We start from the raw sequence: 17,644 nt of genomic DNA, 5'->3' as shown, positions 1-17,644 counted from the left end.
AGTCAAAGGAAACACGTCTGCCCTCCACACAACGGAGTCTGTTCAAACTCTGAGGCTGTGGACTCATTATAAACTGTGAGATATATGAATAACTGTGTTATATATGAAACCAGACTGTCCTGGAAGGAAACTGTGCGTTTCTAAATGGAGATGAAGCTGTCCGTCTGTGTCTCTGCAGTGCGCTTCATGACGCACTCCAGCCTTTTGTTTTCATGATCTGTCGCTTTAAGAAGCCTTTGGCTGCGCAGAGGCGCTACAGCAGCGCATCACATGATTCTTCTCTTGTGACAATCCAGACAGAAAGGAAAAGCCTTTCTGACTTCAGCTGAGTTAGAAGGCGCTGCGATGACAGATCACTGTTGTTTTTGTGCCAAAGGACCAACTTCAAGAGGGAAAATGGAGTTAAGTTAACCATTACCACACCGACTCGGCGCATTCCTGTGTGTACATTTGGTGAATATTTGGGGTTGTTGCGCCGACGGGGACAAAGTTGGCGCATGGAGAGGGACGAAGTTTCATTTTTGCGCAGCATCTTTTCTTTGTTTTCTTTGTTTTTGTGGCATCTGTGCGTCAATCACGGCTTTTGGTGCAACAGAAGTCAAGAAGCCAGAGTTCAGTTGTGAGTGTTTTTGAATTCATTAAGTTGAGAAGAGAACGAGACAACTTGAGGACACGGTGTTACGTCGGGTGAGATGGTGGACAGCAAACCTCTCCTCCAGGACAGACCTCCCGCCTACGCCACGGTCCCCGGGGCTTATGAATACGGGCCACAGCAACACAACTACGGGGCCATCCCCCCTGCGGCCCCGCCGCCGTACCCCTACCCCGATGGACAAGGCAAGTAACCCCATTTCTGCTTCGACTACACAAACACGCACGGTTCCCACGTTTTCCTCAGAGTGAAGAGGGTTCACTTCTGCTCACTTCCGTGTTCGTTTCAGCTCTAAAGGTTTCTCCGTGATGGCTCAGAGTCTGGAAATACTTTTGACTCATAAAGGAGCGGAGATAAACCACAGAGTCTGTGACAAATTTAAAAATTATCTCAACCAGTCATTAGTTTCGTTTATCGGTTGCCTTAGTGCAGCGCATGCGCAGAGCAGGCAAACTAGATTTGCAGATTTTGCATAGATTAAAAACTATGCTCTTTTATGGTCGCATGTGATAGTCGACTAAGTAATCTTTTGTTTTAAAGGATGTTAGAGAGAGGAAGTCGGACAGATTTCTTTCTGGAACAAACTGTTAAATCATTTCAAAGCCAAAGCCTCAAACTTCAAACATTTTTATGAATTTTATCTCCTTTCCTTTAATAGAAGAAGAGCATTTTTAACAGTAGCTTCAAGTGAATTAAACACCTTCGTTGTCGAAATCATTCACCTGATATTCGGGTATTGACAAGCACAGAGAAATATCAAACGTTAAGGATTAACATTACTTATTATAATTTTAATTTTTAATATAATTTTTGCATCTATGCTTAATGTTAGAGGATAGAGAACCTATGTTCTGGTTTATATGGGCATGTAATGTGTCTGGATAATGATCATTTCTGTTTATTTGATGTTAAGCTGTAAAAAGTTGTGGGACATCCTGTTTTTGATGTCTGTGATTCAGTTTATAAGTGAGGAAATGTGATCAGGGTTATGACAACCAAAAGAAACATAAAGCTGAGTGTCGTCAGCATAAAACGGGAATTTAATATTGTGTCTGTGGTAGCACATAAATGTAAAACAGAAGTAGTCACAGAACTGACCCCACATGATAAATTTACACCTGAAGGTAGTAAGTTTCCAATGGCAATGCTAAAATAAACTCCCAGTTATATCAGAATAAAACTAATTAAAAGCAGAACCCGTTTTAGACATTGTTATAAAAACAGGTGGTCAGCAGTGTCAAATGAAGCAGATAAATCTAAAATAACTAAGATTAAACATTTTCCAGCATCTGTAGCCATAGAATAGTCAAGGGGTGTCAGACTCAACCACAGCAGGGGCCAGATTCTGAATTTAGGTCTCACCTGAGAGCCTAATGGGGTCAACATTTACCATAAACTGTCAACCTCATTTTCACCTGTAATGAATTATGGGTAAAAATAAACCACAAACAAAACAAACTTAGTACTGATGTTAATGGTTTTGAGATATAAAAAAACAAATGTCAAAATGAAGTTTAAAGGCTCAAAATCTGAGATAAAATTCAAACTTTTTAGTTGAAAAGGTCAAAACATGAAATTAAAAGTCAAAATACAGTTTTTAAAATGCAAGTGTATGAGATAAAATTAAAAAGCATGGGTTTAAAAAGTCAAAAATTGAGATGAAATACAAAATCATTAGTTCAAAAGGTCAAAATTTGGGGCGCAGGTGGCCAAGTGGTTGGGCGTGCCCCATGTGCGCGGGCGGCCCGGGTTCGAGCCCAGCCTGGGGCCCTTTGCCGCGTGTCTCTCCCCTGCTCTCATCCCTGTTTCTGACTCAATCCACTATCCTCCTCTATCAAATAAAGGCACAGAAATGCCCAAAATAAAACCTTTGAAAAAAAGGTCAAAATTTAAGAAAAATTCAAAATCATGAGTTTTAAAGATCAAAATATATGTTAAAACTTTAAACTTAGAGTCTTAAGGTCAAAATATGGGGTTAAAAGTCAAAATTGAGTTTTGAAAAGGTCAAAATGTTAGATAAAACTCCAAATTATGAGTTTCAAAGGTCAAAATATGAGATAATGTTTAAAATTGTGGTTAAAAAGGGTTAAAATATGAGAGAAAAAGTTAAAGTTTTGAATTCAAAGGTCAAAATCTGAAATAAAAAGTCAAAATCCTAAGTTTCCTTGCAACTCAGCAGCATTGCACTTGGCTTATTTTATGCATTCCTTGAAAATGTATAACTAAACTGTCCTAATTTAAGAAGTGTCCCATGTCACCAAAACTCATCTAACAGAAGGTAACAAAGTCTTGTGTTAATAATGAAGAAGTCTGCAATGTATAGAGAGCTTTGCAGCATATTTAGAGCATTGAATGAGTTTATTACTGTCCCTTATTTTTCGACTGAACATGTCTGCTTTAATAGAGGATGCATCAGTCATATTATTGTAGCTGTGTAAGAGCTGCAGAGAGCAAAACCAGTAAGGAGGTCAAGTTTTCTTGACATGAGGTCACACTTCCTGTAATCGCGTGTTATTTCCTTTCTTTTTCTGCAGAGGCAGATGTTTTCAGTCTTCACTCTAGATAGTAGTCTAACAGAGAGAGTCATGGATGTGCAGTTTCTCAGATGAAGGAAGACGAGGCTTTAGTTAAACAGTGGAGTTTGTTTATCACAGTTTCCTGTTTGCACATGTCATCAAAAAATCAATATGACTGCAGAAGTGAATGGAGTAAACAAAAGCTTTGTCATGATATCAGATTTAGCTAATCTTTTCTATGATCTAGTAAAAATAACAGGATGCTTATACTGGTCTAAATACCAAGGTAGTGGAAATACAAGTCTATGCACCTAATACCAGGTAATTTCTTGTTTTAAGGACCACAAGTTGCAGGGAAACTCATCTACACTGTTTAATTGCACTAAATACACTGGCAACACTTGGCTGTTGTACATCTTACACAGTTTCAGGTAGCACTGAGATAAAATATGGTTGCAGATGTGATTTTTTTAAAGGTTTTGATAGTTTTAGATGCTGTTGATCATGAAAACAACTGAGATTTTACCATTTTAAATAGTTAGGTTTTGTTAAAGTGCTATTGTTTTATTACTGTAAGAGATAGCTAGATGAAGATGATAAAGTTTAATTATTTACTTAAAGTTTAATTTAAACGTTTGTACCTATAAGGAAGTTGCATAGTTAAAGGTTAAATGATTCATGGAAGTAAGTTCTTCCTTGTGCTTATTTTCAGAGATGTAAGCTGAACCATCAAACATTTGACAGCCTTGTGCTGTTTCAGACTTTCTCTCTTGTGTAACATTTTATTTCCTGTATCCCTATATTGCTCTCTTTTTACAAGTGCTAAATAAAAATTAAATTTAATTCAGTTGATTTAAAAAGTAAGGTGAGTTTTGGTAACCACACCACAGAAGTGGATCCTAAAATCTTCCACAGACATGTACACCTAAACAGAGGAAGTCTGATTTTGTCATAACCTGCTCTAACCTGCTCCTGCCTCAGCTTGATAACTCTGATATTTTTACTGCCTGTTAACTGATGGTTAGTATTATTAATCATTCTTACAGTTTCACTCTAAATCAAAGGATCCTGACTGTCTGTCAGCTGAACAAACTCAATAAACTCTCACGCTGCCTGTAGCTCTCTGTAGCGGGACATTTGCCTGTTCCTACATGCTTCCACACAGATAGATCCATTTCACGTGACTTCATTCTCCACTGAAACAACTCGACTTTGAACCCTGCGGTCTGCTGGTATCTAACTGTTGAGCTTTTTTCATCCAACCACAGATATAAACTCCAGCTGTGTTTATTAATGTGGCACAGCTGTTTGTGCAGACTCACAATCAGAGAAATATTTATGAATACATTTAATACAACATGGCTCATTAAACTGGATTAATAGGGATGAGTGTTTCCTCAGCATGACAATGTGATGCATATTTTGGTTAATAAACTCAGAATTCACTACTGCAGCTTTTTTTTCTATTTTAGCTTATAACAGCAAAGGTGGTAATTTAAAAGATCCTATGACCAAAAACACTTAAATTTAGGTCTTCAGAGAACCAAGGACTGTGATGATATATTGGCATATCAGTCTCTCTAGTGCACAAGCAAAAAGCTGATGTTTGTTATAAACTTGTACAATCGAAGTGTGAAATACTTTAAAAATGCATGAAATAAAAAATATTTAAAAATCTAGGTATCAAAAAGGTCTGGTTTTGATAAAGCTGAAGTTACCATAAAAATTCACTCATAAAAGAATAGACTGACAGCCTTTCTGAGAATCATTTGAGTTTTATAGTCAGTTTTAAAAGAGAGATGTCAAATATTTACTGGTTCAAGCAGCTAAAAAATGGAGAGTTTGTGGCTTTTTTGAAATGTTAGCTACAAGAAGAAGTTTAAAAGTCCCTTTTATCTCTCAGAATGGCAAATAACTTTTTTAAGAATAATTTTTTCGATTGAAAACTACAGTGGCCCACGTCTGCTCATTCTATTTAACTCCATTCTTGTGTGATAGCAAGTAAATCTTTTTCAGATTTAGACTTTTTAAGCCTCTGGAAGCTTCTGTTTTCTATCACCCTGGCTGATGATGCCAGGAGAGGTTGGAAACAGGCAGAGCTTTGCTGGGAATTTACAATTTAATGAATTCCTAGTGCCAACAGAACTGAAAACAGGTTAACAAGTCCTTCTACCTAAACAGGTTCTGCACAATTAAAAGGGTAGTGGAGCTGTCTGTTAAGCAAATGTGTCCACCCTGGGGCTGGGCAATTAATCATAAATTAGATTAAATCGCAATATGGCCTGCTGCAATTTTCAAGTCACAGAGTTGCAATATTTCTTCAACATGAAATGTGTCAAAATACCAGTTTAATAAATAAAATTTTTGCAGCAGCAGAGATTTTATGCTCATTATGCAAACATTCAAGTGTCAATTTTTTTTAATGATGATTTACAAAAATCCTCCTTTTTGTGTTTTATGTATGTTTTTCTTAATCAAAATGAGTGACATAAAAATGATAATGTCCTTAAATAAAGCAAATGACATTACATTTGCAATACGAGCCAAAATAGTTAGCTCGTTCTGTCTAAAACTGATGAAGCCTAGCGTTACTTCACCTAAGTCATACCCCAGCTGCGATCAGCTGGTAGCCAGCCTCACCTCCCCCACCCCAGCTGCCTCCTTTATAGCTTAAATCTTGTTACGCCCACATATTCAGATTCATGCTACTATGGATTAATTGCGTCTGCAATAATTTTATTGTTTTCAATACACATGGTCTAATTTATGGAATTATTCATAGCTTGAATTTGTCAAAAAATACACGTGATTAACCCAAGAATAATCACACATTAAATTGCAATCGCAATATTTGGGGGAAAAAATTACAATTAGATTATTTTTGCAAATCGTCCAGCCCTAGTCCACCCTGCATGATCCTATTAGAGGGCAGATCACCAAGACCTGTGTGGGTGTCCAGGGGTTTTGATTATCTAATTATTAGGGAATAACCACAGTTTTCAAGCTCTCAAGAAATCAACTCATTATTAAGGAAAATCAGTGGTTTTGTCCCAAGATATTGAGGTAAATAATTCAAATTCTTGGGAGAAAGGAAACCCTAGTGTTTGCTTTTATTGTGCAAAAATGGAATAAAAGAAACTGTCTTTGAAATCTCATTATTGTGGGGAAATAACAATGTTGCTATCCTAGGATAATGAGGTACATCCCAAGATACTAGGAAACAAAATATAAAATAAAATGTCTTTGAGATCCCAAGAAATCTGCTGGGAAAACCAGTGTCTTATTTTAAGATAATGAAATAAAAAAAAAAAAAAGCATAATTGAGTAACATGAAACTGAAGGATGTGTGTCCGTGTAGGGCTTGCTTCAAAATCTTGTTTTTTTTGAAAACTATAAACAGATATACAGTATATAATGTATATATAATGGACATTATCATGTGACATCTTCATTTGTCATCCACAGGATACCCTGCGGCCCCCATGGCCCCAGCTGTCTCCCAGCAGCCGTATGCTGGGACCTACACCATCATCCAGCCCTCTGTAGTGGTGGTGGGGGGCTGTCCTGCCTGCAGGTGAGGCTTCACTCATTAACAGACCTACAGGGTGTCTATTACAGTAGATAATGCAGAGTTAATGTGATCACATGATGTCTAAGTGTGCTGGGTAGAGTCAGTAAAGTACTGATAAACCACTAATGCACATGAGAGCATTCACTGACAGTGAGGTCATGTGATCATATGTGAGAGTCTCATGTTCAGCGTGACTAAAGCTGGCTTCTTTCAGGCTAAAACCATCAGTATGTGTCTGTCTTTGCTTATGTTACTACATTTTTACTTTCTGTTTTTATACATTAATCATTTCTGTGTGTCACACTGACAGACTGCTGATAAGACGATGTGACCAAGAGTTTTTTTTAAACGGTTTCTCTCTGCTTGAGTCAACATCCTGTCAGTCAGATGATTTCAGCCTCAAACATGTGACGGGGGCAAAAGGTGACCACAGGACACGACTCATAAAAATCAAACTGAAGTCAGACGTTCTCCCTCCAACTGATTCAAACTGAATAATGTAATAAATTCTTTAACTACCCTGGAGGTATAAAGGATTGCTTTTTCAATTTTAAGGAATTTTTTTGGGCAGAAATGGAATAAGATGATTGGTGCACAGATGAATCACCCAACTGCTGATTCAGAGTTTTTGATGGGTAGAGTAAGTTATCTCTTGGACAAACTCTGATCTGCTTTGGAGTCAAACATGGAAGAAATTGTTCAGAAATTGTAGCAGTCTAGTCCTACCTACATGCAAACATGATTGGGTTGCATATTGCAGCATCACTAGCTCGCTATCCACATTGCATATGTGGCATATACTATAGTGCAGTTTCAGAAGTACAAACATGACTGCAGCCCTCCATCGATCTGGGCTTTATGGCAGATAGCATAGATAGAACTTAAGCCTCTCCTCAGTGCAAACACATGAAAGCCTGCTTGGTTTGCACAAAACTCCAAAGATATGGGGTATTTTAACATGGGCTGTGATATGACTTACAGTGCCTGTAGTAGAAGAACTCTAGTTTTATTCACCTCTGCATTGGCTTCATTATTCAACCATGGAGGCAGCCCTTTTGGAGGAACATGAGGCCCCATGACCTTGACCTCTGACCTCTAAAATCTAATCACTTTATTCTTGTGTGAGGGTGAACTTTAGTGTAAGGTTTGGAGAAAATCTCTCAAAGCATTCCTGAGATACCACGTTTACAGGGGGCCGGACAGATGTACGGTTCTCAACTGGTCAACTCATTCATCAACTCCTCACTGAGAACTTGTAACCCTCATTTCTCATACATTTTGACCAATCACATTTATTTCAGTCTGGACCTCAGACAGTAGAAAACAAGCATGATTTAAGAGTTTCATGGACTTTGTGGCACTTGTTTCACATTGGCTGCCCACTTTTAGGTCCCATCCACTTGTTGAGAAGGACTGTCTCACACAGTAGACATACACACCACTATGCTGTGTGCTCGGTGTATAAACTTCTCTAAGTGTTGAAAGAGACTTCTAAGTCATGATTTATGTCACTGCTATGTTTCCACGGTCTATGAGAGCCACGGTTCCTGGCACAAGTGCACAAACAAGTTGTGTTAATCCGCACGGCTATAACACAACAGCATGTAGTGTGGTTTGGTGCAATTATAGGACAACACTATGTGGTCACACCCTATTGATTACAATGCCGTGTTAGCAAGCCCTGCTTAAGAGGCTAAAAACATGTTAATAAGGTTTAACCCAGTTCATCAAGCAGCAGAAGCTGATATTTTTAGTGTTTTTGAAGATTATTCTTCTTTCTAATGATTCTAAATCCACAGCACTGTGTTACGGTGTAATAGCATTAGTAGGAAGAGGGAGCTAAAGAAGCTTTTTATTTATTTTCATCTCTGGAGGATCGAGGTTGATAAGTTGGATGTTTTAAATCCTCCTCAGGGCCTCCAGCAGATTTACTCTCCATGCCGCTCAGCTCACTGCAGTCATGAGACTGGGGTTAGCTCTTTATTTACCATGAAGCTGGACTACGTCTGACCTTAGACACAGATTTCAGGACTTCATTTTCAGGAAAATATTTCATTATTTGTTGACGAATTTGCCTTATGAGGCAAACTCTGTAATTGGTCAAAACAGTCTTTGAAGAGGGGAAACCTCCATTTAAATTAGCCAAATTATTCCATCTAAATTCTCCTCGTAGCGCTCTTGTTACAGCAAAACATCTCATTTTCAAAGATTTCCTAAACTCTTTTCGTTAAAACAAGGTCAGGCTAAAACTCAGCAGCATACTATTTAAAAGTTCTCCACTTGAAGATGTCAGGATGTCACTCAGATTGTAGATAATAAAGAGAGACATCAGATAAGAGTTTAGTAAGCATTTGTCAGGATAATGCCATCACTTGTGATAATAATAAGACCGCGAGACTTTTAAAATTCCTTCTAGTTGACGTGACCTGAAGGATAGAGACAGTTTTGATTGATTGCCTTTTTTGGAGCTCAGATGTGATTGAAAAATGTTAAAAATGTGTATAAAAATGTTTCAAGACTCATATTCAGAGTGTAAATCATTAACAGCCTTTTTTTTTTTTTTTACTGTATGTAGTGAACGACTGCATTGATTTTATATCTCTGCCATGTTATTCATTAACACTCATCAGCTGACAAACAGGCCCTTTGACACACGTAGCATTAATCCCCACCCCTCTATATAAAAGAATGACGCCCTTCATAGTCATATCTGATATCTTTGAGGGTTTTGGATTATAATTGAATCTGTTTTCAGTTCTTTTGCATTCTTTTACAGAAATTATTGTACCTTTAGGAATGTGCTTGTGTCTCTGAGGTTGTTGTCCATCCCATGACTCTTGTTTTGCAACTCTTTATGTTCTTCTTTTTGTGCCTGTTTTGACCTGACACCAGATAGACTGTTTCAAATATCCATGGCATGGGATATGCTTCACACCTATCTGGGCAACAATCATAGATGTTGTTCAGGAAGGGCAGAACATTTAGGGAAATCTAGGAGGGTGATTGTACAAACGTTATGTCAGTCTCACCCATTATGAGCCAATCAGAGTGACAGAATATATGACATAGTGGGAATCCACAGCGCCGGGGATTAAACTACATTTTTCACCATCTTTTTACATCTTTTTCACCAAGAAAAGCTTTCAGTGTGCCATAACATTAACCTTCTGAGACCAACATTGTTATATAAGACAGTAGGTTACAAAAAATGAAAAAACGTATGAACCATAAATCCTAGCCTTGCACTTTTTTTTCTCTCACAGCCAAGCATTGTGCCTCTCTAATGACACTATCCACGCCTTCATAGCCCTTATGGGAGCTTTTCTAGCAAGCCTGGACTTGGGTGACTTTAAGGGGTCTTTGAAGATAAAATCCATACCAATTATGTTGACACTGAATGTCTTTCAATGATATCTGCATTTTATATACCACAGTGCTTTGTGACAGGGCTAGGCAACCAGTTGCAGGCTGTTCTGTCATCACATGATACTTTGTTAAACTACACAACTCTAACTGCACGGAGGCAGTCTCATAATGAGACAGAGAGGCTGTGATGTGGCCCTCTGTGTCACTGCAGACAGGAACTGCTTTGGATAATGGCACAAATAGAGCCAATACAAAGAAGTGCAAGGACTGTTTTAGTAAATATGTGAAAATTTAAAAGACTTAATGATTGACATGACATAATAATTATTTTTTCACTTTTTGGTCCCCAAAAGATGGGGGTCATGAGGTAACAAGTAGAGTAAATAAGTAAACAAGGTAGGGTAAATAAGGTAGGTGGGGTAACAAGTTATTGTTTACTGTGTGTCATACACAAAAATCTGCAGCACACATATTCTTAAAGCCCAGGTTGTCCTGGAAAAAAGGATGTTTAGAGCTTGACTGTGCACCACAGGATTGAAGCTTTTTAAGACAGTAAGTTATTGGGATGAATACAGGGATGAAAGGGTGATGAAATAGCCACAGGCCAGACTTGAACCTGTGCCGCCTACATACATGGGGTGCAACCTAACCACTGGGTCATCTGCGCCCTGTTTTGCATCCCGTTATAGTTTTGAAAGTCTTTGCTGCAATTTTGCTTCCTTTTTTTTGTTTCACAAGTCTATGGTATTGATTTATTTTACTTTTGGTCTATGAGACCATTTTGAATCCCTTTCCATTTGTTTTGCTGTTCATTATTTCTGCTATGTATGGCCATTTTGCATCCCTTTCTAGTGTCTTGAGCCCTTAGTTTTTTTTGTAATAATCATGTTGCAGCATCAGGTTTCTTGTCAGTTCTTTCTCAGACTTTTTTAATAGTTTTGCATGCATTTCTGTTTGTTTTTCTTCACCTCTTTTAACATTTTGTATTCTGTAGTAGACATTCTGCAACTGTGTAGCTGTCATTTTGGACCCTGTAGTAAATTTGCATTCTTTTTCATTTTTCTGCAACCCTTTTAGGTACCTTCTATAACTATATTTATGGTTGTTTGATTCTCTGATAGTGACCTTGGTTCCAAACAGGGTAGATACATGACTGAAATCTCCTCTTTGTTTTTAATCCTCTCTCATTCTTTTTTTGTCTGGTTGTGTTGCAGAGTCGGTGTCCTGGAGGACGACTTCACCTGTCTGGGGATCCTGTGTGCCATCTTCTTCTTCCCCCTGGGTCTCCTCTTCTGCTTCGCCCTGCGTCAGAGAAGGTGTCCCAACTGTGGCGCCACCTTCGGCTAGAGGGACCAAACCACAGCTCATGCATCTGCTTGTGCTCCCATGCATAGACACGCATCATCCAGCATCTTTTATTTTTCTTTATATTGCACATTGCTGTCGCCATTATGTTATGTACTGCAAATGATCAAGAAATGACCTTGGATTATGATGTGAGTTTTTACTAGAGGAACGTGTAGAAATCTATTTTCATCTAGTTAAGAGAATATATTCTAGCATATGTTTGTGTCCATCTGTTGTCAGTGCCTTCACTTCATGCTGAGTGATCATCGGAGATTCCATCAGTTTTGACTTTCTGTAGATTTAGCTCAGTTTTCACAGGATCTGAGCAGATTCCTTTATGTTTTGTTGCCAGAAATAATCGAGGTACATGCTACATTTGTGCCATGTTTTATTTTATCCTTACTTGTCTTTGCTGGCATGATTCATGCATATTTTTTTTAGGTAAAATTAGGAACATTGTACTCATTACAGCATCCATGTAGATTGCTGTTGTATTAGCTTTTCTGTAAAAGGAAACTTTTTTGTTGAAATATAATCTTTTTTGGCTCTTTGCTGCAAGGAATAACTGATATACGTCTCTAAAGAAAGACGATGTTTAAAGGACTGTCCAGGCTGAAACAACAGGACTTCCTTTTGCAGAAAGCCTGCAACTGTCGCTCTGTTTTTGTTGATATAATTTCTCGGGGCCATATTTGCACTGATCATTTGTTCGATGATTATTCTGCTGGGTTGTGCTTTTCCAGGGCCAATGCAGAACTCAGGTACATACAATCTGAAATGCCCTCAACTTCACAACCTCACTCACTGTTTTACTGGGACTTCTACCTTCTCTTTAAGAGGACTACTACGTCTGACTTCACCTCTAGTAGGTGGAGTCTCACTGCAAGGAAGCATGCTGAGAGTAAACGCTGAAGAAACCTCTCACTAATGTGGATTTTTATCTTAGTACTCTATGACAAGTCACCCTGCCCCATTCCTCCTGAGCAGACAATCAATCGAGAATGTCTATGTCCATGTATCTACCGTATCTCTGTGTCTACGTCTTCCCTTCAGCCAGATGTTATGTAACTGTCCATGGCAGTAAAAAACAGATATAAAAGGGTGGGAAGGGTTAAAAAAAAAAAAAAAGAAACTTTCTGCTTTAGAAAACACACTACGCACGCTCTTATGATTGAGGTTCTTACTTTTTATATATGAGTTACTGTAATTAAAAACAATGCTACAGAAGTGTCTGTCCTTCATTGATGATGTCTTTTTCATGCAGCTGGTGCAAGACCATAGACGGCTTGCTGGATCAAAATCAGCCTCTTAAGTTTTCCAAAGTCTGGTCAAAGCATCGGACAGTGGTCTTTCAACCCTGGTCCAATCAACCTCAACGCTCGCTTGGACTTCCTGCCCTCAGTCCTGTCTGACAGGGACAATTGTCTGCTGTGAGATGCATATATGAACAACCAAGAAGTCCTGAAATTTCAACCTAGCGTGCGTGTGTGAAAAAAACACAACTATTGTTCAGATTTCTTGTGCATGGTAAGAAAACAGCAAATTGAAGAAATAAATCTTTATTTTCATACAGCAAATTCTGTTCAGAGTGTAATGTTGGCCAAAGACCAGAACCAGTGAACACACTTTGGTCCCAAAAATGCCGTTTGTTACGATTAAAGCACTGTTGATGCAAAGACGAGGCAACTGTCACAACTTTGCAGTTTGAAGAATGCAACAGGAACGTGATTTCTTTTTTTTTACAGTAGTTATGTCTTTGTCATTAAGGCAAACGTCCATCTCCATGATCGCCTAGCTCTACAAAAGATGGCAGAGAACAATAATTGTAACGTCTGATGTACAAATATATACACAAAAGGGACTGGAGGGGAAAGATAGAGAGTTTGTGTGCGTTCATTTGGATGCATCTCTTTAAATGTTTGTAGTTTTCTCTCAACATGGTGTCAGGATCGACGCTGAGATTAAATGCCGTCTCAAGGACCTGAAGGTGCAACATGGAGGTCCTCCACAGTACATTCTTTTAACGTCCTATGGCAACAGAAAAGATTTAAACAGTCAATTTAATGACGAACTTCAACTGCTTAAACTGGGGCTGCCAAATGGTGACCTTTTTAAACACAATTTGAAAGTTAATCACAGTAAATCACACTTACTGGCATGTTTAAAATTCAGATATTTACATTTGAAACACAAATCTTTAAGTTCATACTCATAATGTGAAGCATTTTTTTCCCACGTGATTTAAATGTGTTGCACTGCTAGAGTGGTCTGACAACTTGAGGCAGCCGTACATTGCGAGATTTCAAGCTGATTCAGACACAAATTTTGAGTCATAACTTTGAAGTCGGGCCAGATTTTAGCCTGAATGTGCTTCATTTGTCGTGCAGCGTACAGAAAGACCTGATGGCCGACCATGGCACGATCAGTTGCTCCTCAGTGGTTGGATGGATTTCTGACATGTTTGATGCATTTGTCGTTTTTGCACACACTCGCACAGTGAGAGCAGAACCTTCTGTTCAGTGGTAAAACACTGATGTTTTATACCAAACATGCAGAACAAGTTTTGTTATCAGAAACCTGCAGTTTAGTTTAATTATGATGAATAATGTCACAACAATTGGCTCTTTTTGCAAACGTTCCAGACCACTATAAAAAGCTGGGATTCCCATCACTATCTGATGGAATATTTGTTATTATTTAGCTGCTAGTTGTGTTTGCAAGCGTTTCTATTGCTGGTTGAAGCTATTTGAGCCATGCAAATAGGACAACAGATTTAGCTGGAGCCTACCTCTGTGAGACTTTTCAAAAGAAACTTCACTGACATTTTTTTACTGTCTGTCCTGACTTCACTGGTACAGGGTAAGCATTCAGGTCATGGCTGAACACTGGACAGGACAAAGCAAAAAATCACTGGGCATTGATCGTGTGGTAAACAGTTAAGTCGTACATTGTGATCTGATTTTCTACCATGACTGTTTTAGACCTGGCTTCAAATCGTACAGTATATGCCCAGCTTTAGAGGACTGAGAAAGATATAGAGTGCTAATTCAAATATGCCATTTCTGTCAAATGCACTTTAGAAATGATGAGTCATGCAACTAAGTAGGCAATTTTTTTCCAAACTACAGTGTAGTGTAGAAATATGCAATGACAATAAAGGAACCTACCTGCCAACCTAGCACTGCTATACATAAAGAAGTATGGAGGAGTGCATGTACAAAATGACTCATTGATATCCAATGATTCTAAATTAACTTGGCTGCACTTAAACGTTTCACCTCACATTTAGCTACTTTCCTTTTTATGTAGGTAACCCAATTAAGGTTAAAATACGGAAGAGAATTAGGGACACTGAAAACAAAATTTTTAGACACAATTTTTTTACTTGTGAGAAAAAAAGTCAGAATTCTGACTCCTGAAAAAATATCAGAAATCTTGTCTTTTTTCTCACAAGTAAAAAAAAAAATTGCACCTCAAAAACTTTTTTTTCTTTTTCAGTGGCGCTAATCCCCCTCTGATCTTTTGACAAACCTTTTTTTCTTATGCTTTTACTTTGAAATCTGTCCTGGCTTTAGCTAAATGTACTTTACTTCCTATTCAGATAAAAAAAGCTTTTATTTTGAGAGAAGTTAAGAATCTCCTGACTGATGCAAGAAACAATAGTAGCCTATCCATGGAAAAAAATAACTCTACAAGTAGGAAAATATCTGGAGGGAATGATAAAAATGTGAAATATTTTAATGCACAATGTGCAGATAACTTTTGACTTGTCCACTGAGCTGACATGTGAGTAGTATACAACAGCTTCCTCATTATGGTCCCTTCGATAAGGTTTGAAAATTAAAAAAAAAAGTATGATTAATTCAATTAAAAAAAAAAAATAAACAGAATGTATTGTTTTTTTAATGTGTTCCCATTGGCAGCCCTAGTTTTAACATATTGAAGTATTTCCTTTGACCTTTGGTAGCTGTCCATTTCTGAGTGCAGGTAAGAATGGTGTCTTTAAATATCACCACAAACAAAGGGACAAAAATAGACATGGAATATACATTTATCTGAAATATCAGAGTGTCTCCTCTGGTAATAAAACGGTCCTAAAATACTTCCAGAAGCATCTGCAGCAGTGAAGGGGATCCCAACATTCGAATGGCATTTTTCTCAGTTTTTCTCCATCAGTGAGGAGAAGCTGCAGGAGAGGAAAGTCTGAGCTCGTCCTAGGAAGAAGAAAAGCGGCCGTGGAGATGGAGGATGTTTGGAAATGTGGGGCGATCAGATAATTGGTGCGGAGCGGTCGTTAGTGATGGTTGGACGTAGTCTGACTGTGGCAAACGGGTTCCCTCCCCTGTGGAAATGCAGAAGAAATGTGAGATAAGAGCAAATCTGAGTGAGGGATATGCAGATGGTGTTTGTTTTTTTATTTTTATGTGACTTACGCAAGGTAAGCAGGCGGAGGTCTGGAGACACCGTTAGTCTGAGCCGCCTGAGGAGAAATCACAGATTCATGTATTAATGCCTCAGTTTTACTTCTGTGTTTAGTGGAATCTGTTTTTAGGGCTGTAAAAACAAACACATGCACATAGTTTCAGCTGCTGATGGATTAGACACACTGGATGAATGAATGGGGAGGGAACGACGACGTGCTGTGTCACATCACGAGGCAGTCAGAGGAATCTCAACCTTCTAGAAATTCAAGTCTGCCTGACAATCAGCCACATTAAGTTTTCTTCTGAAGAGAGTCAGTCGTACTGTACAGGGTTCACAGCTGATGAGTTTTTACTATGAAAAACAACAACAGTCTTAGAAAACACTACGAGATGTTTCACGTTTTTATGCAACTTTAAATGTCTGCAGGATGATTAAAGACAGATTAGATTCATGATTACACAACAATAGTTTACTTATGGTGGGAAAACTGAACAGAACAGCCTGCACCTGTACTGTGCAAATATTAAAAACATGCAGAACCAAACATTTCTGCAATCACTAAAAGAACATCAACCATCCTCCTGTTTTTCATAAACTGAACCAAAGTTGCTGCCCATCTTATGGTGCATTCTACCAAGGGGTTCAGTGTAGTTCAGCACAGTCTGGCACAGTTTAAACCAGGGGTTATCCACTACATCTGTACATGGGACAGAGTTTGATTTTGCTGAAGTTGTTGGGGCCAGACTTCAAATGAAGTAGATTAAATTAATATTTTGGTCTGATTAACATATTGTATTGCCTTTAATTTTCAGGCATTAACAATGAGATCAGCCCCAACCTCCAACTAAAATGTTTTAGCTCCTTATTTCTGAGGTTGCCATGCTCGACAGCCACAGAACTCTCCACATGACCACCTGAGGGCGCCACAGCCCGCTGAGATATTCAAGAAGGACCATGCTTCAGTATGTGTATGACGCCCTTTTTGATGTGTAAAATATTCAACTTTGGACTCACCAGACCAAAACACACTTTGGGAGACCTGATCCAAATGCAACAAGAACAGTCCTGAATGCAAATCATATAATTTGACTGCCCTAATATTTCTGCAACCAGGTTTTTGTGATTTGCTATTTTCATTTTATAATAACCCCTCCTGAAAGTTAATTGAAAACAAACATTTATGTAACAGGTAATATTAAGGGTGGAAAAGGTTCAGAAATTAAATATCTTGATACAGTGAATCGTGTATATGATATATCAGTGGCACTTTATTTAAGAGGGCCCTCATTACCTAGTAATTTTAAGTGGTAATTATCTTGTAATTTCCTCAAGAAAAAGGTGGTAATTACCTTGTTATATGTTTGCATTTTACCAAAGTAAGAACTTGGAATTATGGTTAATCATGGCTAATTTCTCTATTTTGGCCCAAAAATAACCCCTCCTGAATAATTTTCAAGTACTTTTTAGGGTTAGGGTAAAAGTAGGGTTTGAGTGTTAGGGTTAAATACCACCTAATTACCAGAGAATTGCCACAGTATTACAAGAAATTAATTGATAATTAATTTTAGGACTGAACGATTTAGGAGAAAAAAGTAAAAACTATTTTTTCCTCCAATAATGCAATTTGATTATAATAACGTGTGATTATTTTTTAAGTTACAAATCTTGTGTATTTTTTGGCAAACACAAGCAATTTATCATTCTATGTTATATTCAGCACTATATTACAATGATTGAATTAAGGCTGAATGATTTTGAAACATTTCA

The 17,644-nt window shown here is 38.0% G+C and overlaps 2 protein-coding genes across 2 annotated transcripts in view; one reads left to right on the top strand and one right to left on the bottom strand.

Moving 5' to 3' along the window:
* Positions 1–270: 270 nt before the first annotated feature.
* bri3 (brain protein I3) lies at positions 271–12,679 on the top strand. Its single transcript, XM_041817555.1, has 3 exons — positions 271–837; positions 6,634–6,742; positions 11,320–12,679. The coding sequence occupies exons 1-3, from the start codon at positions 693–695 to the stop codon at positions 11,450–11,452; spliced, it is 387 nt and encodes a 128-aa protein (XP_041673489.1). The 5' UTR covers positions 271–692; the 3' UTR covers positions 11,453–12,679.
* Positions 12,680–12,995: 316 nt separating this feature from the next.
* Positions 12,996–17,644, bottom strand: part of baiap2l1b (BAR/IMD domain containing adaptor protein 2 like 1b) — a 63,302-nt gene continuing 58,653 nt past the window's right edge. The window contains exons 13-14 of the mRNA XM_041817554.1: positions 15,886–15,932; positions 12,996–15,794 (exon numbers count right to left, since the gene is read on the bottom strand). Of these exons, the coding sequence (XP_041673488.1) occupies positions 15,722–15,794; positions 15,886–15,932 (120 nt within the window). The 3' untranslated portion in view covers positions 12,996–15,721. The remainder of the gene's footprint in view (positions 15,795–15,885; positions 15,933–17,644) is intronic.

The sequence above is a fragment of the Cheilinus undulatus genome, linkage group 21 (genome assembly GCF_018320785.1).
Source record: "Cheilinus undulatus linkage group 21, ASM1832078v1, whole genome shotgun sequence".
Lineage (NCBI taxonomy): Eukaryota > Metazoa > Chordata > Actinopteri > Labriformes > Labridae > Cheilinus > Cheilinus undulatus.
Note: the sequence above shows the minus strand (reverse complement) of the source record. Positions and strands in the feature narration are given on the sequence as shown.

Coding starts and splice junctions, on each gene's coding strand:
- bri3 (XM_041817555.1), top strand. CDS start 693: ATGGTGGACAGCAAACCTCTCCTCCAGGACAGACCTCCCGCCTACGCC. Junction 838..6,633: donor CCCCTACCCCGATGGACAAG/GCAAGTAACCCC, acceptor TGTCATCCACAG/GATACCCTGCGGCCCCCATG. Junction 6,743..11,319: donor GGGGGCTGTCCTGCCTGCAG/GTGAGGCTTCAC, acceptor GTTGTGTTGCAG/AGTCGGTGTCCTGGAGGACG.